Source organism: Malus domestica, chromosome 12 (genome assembly GCF_042453785.1).
Source record: "Malus domestica chromosome 12, GDT2T_hap1".
NCBI lineage: Eukaryota > Viridiplantae > Streptophyta > Magnoliopsida > Rosales > Rosaceae > Malus > Malus domestica.
Genome location: NC_091672.1, coordinates 23,283,202 through 23,288,017, shown reverse-complemented (window position 1 = coordinate 23,288,017; position 4,816 = coordinate 23,283,202). Strand labels below are relative to the sequence as shown.

The 4,816-nt window shown below is 44.2% G+C and overlaps 1 protein-coding gene across 2 annotated transcripts; it reads left to right on the top strand.

Moving 5' to 3' along the window:
• The first annotated feature begins 618 nt into the window (after window positions 1–618).
• LOC103450604 (protein ENDOPLASMIC RETICULUM-ARRESTED PEN3) lies at window positions 619–3,962 on the top strand. Of its 2 annotated transcripts, XM_008389972.4 has the most exons (3): window positions 619–2,520; window positions 2,640–2,693; window positions 3,470–3,962. In XM_008389972.4, the coding sequence occupies exon 1, from the start codon at window positions 743–745 to the stop codon at window positions 2,177–2,179; it is 1,437 nt and encodes a 478-aa protein (XP_008388194.2). In that variant the 5' UTR covers window positions 619–742; the 3' UTR covers window positions 2,180–2,520; window positions 2,640–2,693; window positions 3,470–3,962. The 2 variants fall into 2 exon arrangements, with proteins under 2 accessions (XP_008388194.2, XP_008388193.2); XM_008389971.4 differs by having other exon boundaries at window positions 619–2,693.
• Window positions 3,963–4,816: the final 854 nt, after the last annotated feature.

The following is a 4,816-nucleotide window of genomic DNA, read 5'->3' as shown; positions in this document are numbered from 1 at the left end:
TAGATCATATTGAGATGACTTTTCAGGTGATGCAGAGTCAAGGAAATTTTCCTGCTAATAGATGGGTTGAGACCACTACTTGGTTTTTGGGGCGAGAGCCTGCAGGTTGGTGGAAAAATCAAACTCAGTTTATGTCCCCTGAGATGGCAGCTGATTGGGAAGTATTCAAGGAACATTTTAAGAAAAGATTTGTCCCTCCGGAGTACATTAATCGCAAGAAGCAGGAGTTCACTCGATTGAAGCAAAAGAATATGTCAGCACATGAGTATTATAGGAAGTTTACAGACTTGTCTTGTTATGATCCTGATACAGCTGGTAATCAGGCAGAGATGCCTTACCGTTTTAAGCTGGGAACTAAGAGGAAATGACGGACTTTTGCTAGTGCACTTCCGAAAATAGTAATGATGTGTGGCTCAGAAGGTGGGCTCTAATATGGGCTTGTACCAAAAACATTCAGATCCACAATGTAGCCCAATCATAATTCGTGGTCTGAGCATCCAAGCACAGACAAAAAAAGGTTAGTTTTCTCCATTTCAGAATGACCAAAAAGGGCTTTCGTTGGATTTTTTTAGGCGATAACACCCACCAAAAGTTGAGTAATTCCACACAATAACAAGGGTATTAGTGTCAAGGCAAGCGTAAAATTCTCCGTCGTTTTCCCGAACGCCCGCCTCTCAGATTTCCAGAAAGTCCCCGTGAAGTTGAAGACCGTGAAACATCTTCAACCTCACGCGGCCTCGTAATGGAGAAAGGAAATTCCCACACTGCCCCTAGGCCTCATCCCGACGACCGCATCAAGCTCAACGTCGGCGGCAAGTACTTCGAAACGACGTTAGAAACGATCCAGGCCGGCGGACCCGACTCTCTCTTAGCCGCCCTATCAAACCGCTCCACCGACGACCCGAACCCGGTTTTCATTGACCGGGACCCGGAGATCTTCTCCGTCATCCTCTCTCTTCTCCGATCGAAAGGCCTCCCTTCCGCGGCTCGCCTATTCTCCAAGCAGGAGCTCGCCGATGAAGCCCTCTACTACGGCATCGAGTCGCAGCTTAAGTCGGCGATGTCGCCTCCTCCTCTTTCTGGAATCGACGCATCAATTGTCACCACCGTCCAACCCGCCTACGATGGCTGTCCTTCGGCGATTACCGCAGGCGACGACGGCTCCGTCTGGATCGCCCATGGCGGCCAGATATCCAGCTACGATTGGAAACTCAGCTACGCCGGAACCCTACGTACGCATTTGGAGGACATAACCTCGATTTGCCGTGTGTATCCTGATATTGCCGCTATAGGATCCGAATCCAGCGCAGGACTTCACTTCTACGATTTCTCAGGCGTGCGAAACCTCGGGTCGATCCACTGGACCGACCCGGAAGATCCCAGAATCTTCAAGGCGCGAGTCACCGCCATTGCCGACTCGCCAAGCTCGGTCTTCGCGTCGTTTGATTGCTCCCACAGAGAGAATTGCATCTTCTTGATCGACAAATCGACTCTCAAAATCGTATCAGAGCTGAGCCGGCAACCGGGGAGCTCCGCAAAGAACCTGGCCGTGGGAAAGCTGAGGTGGCTTCCGGAGACGGGACTGATCGTCGGGAGCTCCGTCACGTGCGGCGCCTTTGGTTACTCGGGTTACATCCGATTGTGGGACCCGAGGTCGAATGAGGTGGTTTGGGAGGCGAACGAACCGGGTTCGGGCCGGAGCAGTCGGTTCGGGGATTCGTTCGCCGACGTGGATGCCGACGTTGAGGAGTCGACCCTGTTCAAGTTGTGTTCAAAGTCCGGCGACTTGGCAGTGGCAGACTTGCGTAAATTAGGGGATGATCCGTGGGTATATTTACAAGACAAGAACCCAAGCTTGAGGTACACCGGCGGAGATGGGACGGGTGGAAATAACAATAGTGTGGTGAGGTGTTACAGAAAGCAAGTGTTTGTGGGGAGGGAAGGTGGGTTGGAGGTTTGGTCGAAGGTGGCAGAGGCAGAACGCAGGGTGGAAATAGAAAATGGGGTTTGTGAGGGGTGGTATAGGAGGAATTTTGTTGATAAAGTTGAGGATTCTGAGAGAGGGATTATAAAGAAAATCGAAGGTGGCGGCGATAGGCTGTTTGTTATTAGGGAAGATGTTGAGGGCATTGAGGTGTGGGAAAGCTCTCAATCTTCGGGTGCAATTTCGGTTTTGTGACTCCAAAGGAGAGGCTTTGTAATCTGTGTGATAACACTTCGTTGCTACTATGTTTTGCGTTTCTCGGCATGTTGGTATCTTTGCACATTGTCACAAATTTCGTTTCTTTGCTTCGTTTTAAGAATATTTCGGATGTCTCATTCACCTGGTCTTCACCGATAAGCCAATTGGCCAATTCTAACAAAGCAAACTCAAACCTTTTCCTAATGGGATTCCATGACAAGGGAAGTTAGTATGAAGGAATGTCAACTATGAGCAGTTTGCTTCTCTATGTAGCTATAGCTCTTTGGAAGATTGGAGGCTTTCAGATAGCTTAATCTCGGATGGCTTCAGTTTCCATTGTAACCACTTTCAGATTTTTCCACCATGCCACTCTAAATCATGAAATTTGCTCTGTTTCCGCTTGCTTATTAGTTATCGTCATTGCATTCATTTCATTGCTTGGAGTTTAATTCTGCAGATGCAAGGAGCACTTGTTGCAGACATGTACATCCCTAACCAATTTGCGATGATGGTAAGTAAGCACATTTTCGGACAATGTTATCTGCTTCTTAGTTGAACCCATATTTTAGGTGATTTGTTTCTGAATTCTCCGTGGAATATTTTCTAATGGTTGATTGTTACTTTTATCATCGCATTCCGGTGTTGGAACTTAAATGCCTCTTATAATTTTGTGAGCAGCGGTTGAAACTTAAATCCCTCTTATATTCCATGCCCTCAGGCATGCTATTTTCTATTTGCTTCTGGATAATATTATGGTAATCATTGATGTTGCTTTCCAGTCTCATCGGGTAAGTTCATGTCCCAGAATACAATCCTAGAAATAACTTGTCACTGATTAGTCTCCATTGTACGGTTTATATAACCTGGATCTGTTTGGCACGTAGTTGATATTACACACGGCACAAGTTTGTTATCCCACATAATAAACGTATAAAACTTCATCCTCACTGATAAGGCTCCTAGATTCGTTTTGTTAATTTGTTTTGTGGGTCATTGTCAAATTTATTTACATGGTAGTTGTAACATATTGAAAGACTTTACCACATTGGCTTCTCACACCAGAGGACCAAAACTTGTGTCATGCGAGGGTTAGGGATTTTCGTGAAGGCTACAAGCGCCTGCAATGTATATGAATCCCGAATGCATTGGTTTTTTTATGAAACCTCTCAAGTCTCAAGTAACTTTATGATATACCAGCAAAACATTATGAGTAAATAAATTTATGAAAACTTCTTGCTGCAAGTTTTTTTTTATGGTAAGAATAACATTTTCCTTCTTAAAATGCAGGTGCCCGGTTAATATGTAGTTTGCCAGAAACATTGTTTCTTGAACATGTCAAAACCGGGATCAAGATCAGAAATATACATCTTCAAATCAAAATCAAGAACCCCACACAGTAGGCAGCATCGATTGTACTTTCTGTACAATGTAGAGTTGTTGCTTCACAGGTGGATACTCGGAGGCTAGATGCGGTGAGGAAACAAGATTTTATTGAAAAGATGCTCGAGACCATCCCCATGCGTGTGTTCTAGGCTTCTAGCTGTTCAGAGCACCTTTCCGGTGGTGCCGTCGACGGAAGTGGTGATGTCAGCTTTGCCAGTATTTTCAACAATTAGCTGCATCCCTCTATGAGCAAGTACATGTTTTGCGCTACGTTAGGAACAGGCATGATGAAGCTTTAGGTAGGGCGTTTTGTGACTTGTGAGAGACCATGTGTGCCTCGCTGAGGTAAACTATATGTTTCGGAAAATGGAAATTAAAAAGGGAACTTTAACGAAAAGCTCTCGGTACTGTTCATTTTAACGAAAAATCATATTTTTATACTAAAAACTTAATCATGTTACTATTTACTTTACCCTTTATTTTGTCCTTATCATTAAAATTCAAAGTTTTCAAATCTTTTTCATTAATTTTCCTAATTAAAAAAGCTTGCTTAGCAACGATCAAAATTATTATAAAAGCCAATCCAAATTTGTAAAATATGACACTGGCTTAGTTGGGAAATTTGCTTAGTTCAATCCTAGTCCCGAAAAATGTTATGGGCCGTTGTCAAGAAATAGAGAGTTTGAATTCGAGACGCAGGGAACTAAAAGAGAAATGTCTCATTTAGCACGAGAATTCCACTTGGTACAAAGCTAACAACACTTGATCTTCCTCGCATTTGCAACAACTAGTTTGAGGCTTTTATGGCTAAGAACAAGGAAATTCATTCTAAGAAGAGAAGTGGGACTTACAAGCATGTCAAATTTCAGGAAAATAAAAAACGCCGCTGCAGAAGAATCCAAAGAAGGACTAAAAAGAAGGATACCAGATTAGCTGCAGACATCCCGCCTATATATCCGACTCCACTGACAGCGTCAGCCACGGTTTGCATGTATTTGCAGAATGATCGGCTCCTAAAAAACCACCACAGCGGAGCATAACATAGATTCGCAATGCTTTGTTTGCCAATCTCTTGAGCCAAACCGAGAAGAAGAAACTGTGGAAGCAGCCAGAACATGGTCATGGGAATTGTTTCCTCAGGTTTGTCAATGAAACCGTGGCTCTTCACCACGTCTAACCTTCGGGTCTCCACCTTTGCAGCTGTGATACTATAATCCCAGGGAAGGCAAAGATAACTTTAGAATCTTGTTT

Coding starts and splice junctions, on each gene's coding strand:
- LOC103450604 (XM_008389972.4), top strand. CDS start 743: ATGGAGAAAGGAAATTCCCACACTGCCCCTAGGCCTCATCCCGACGAC.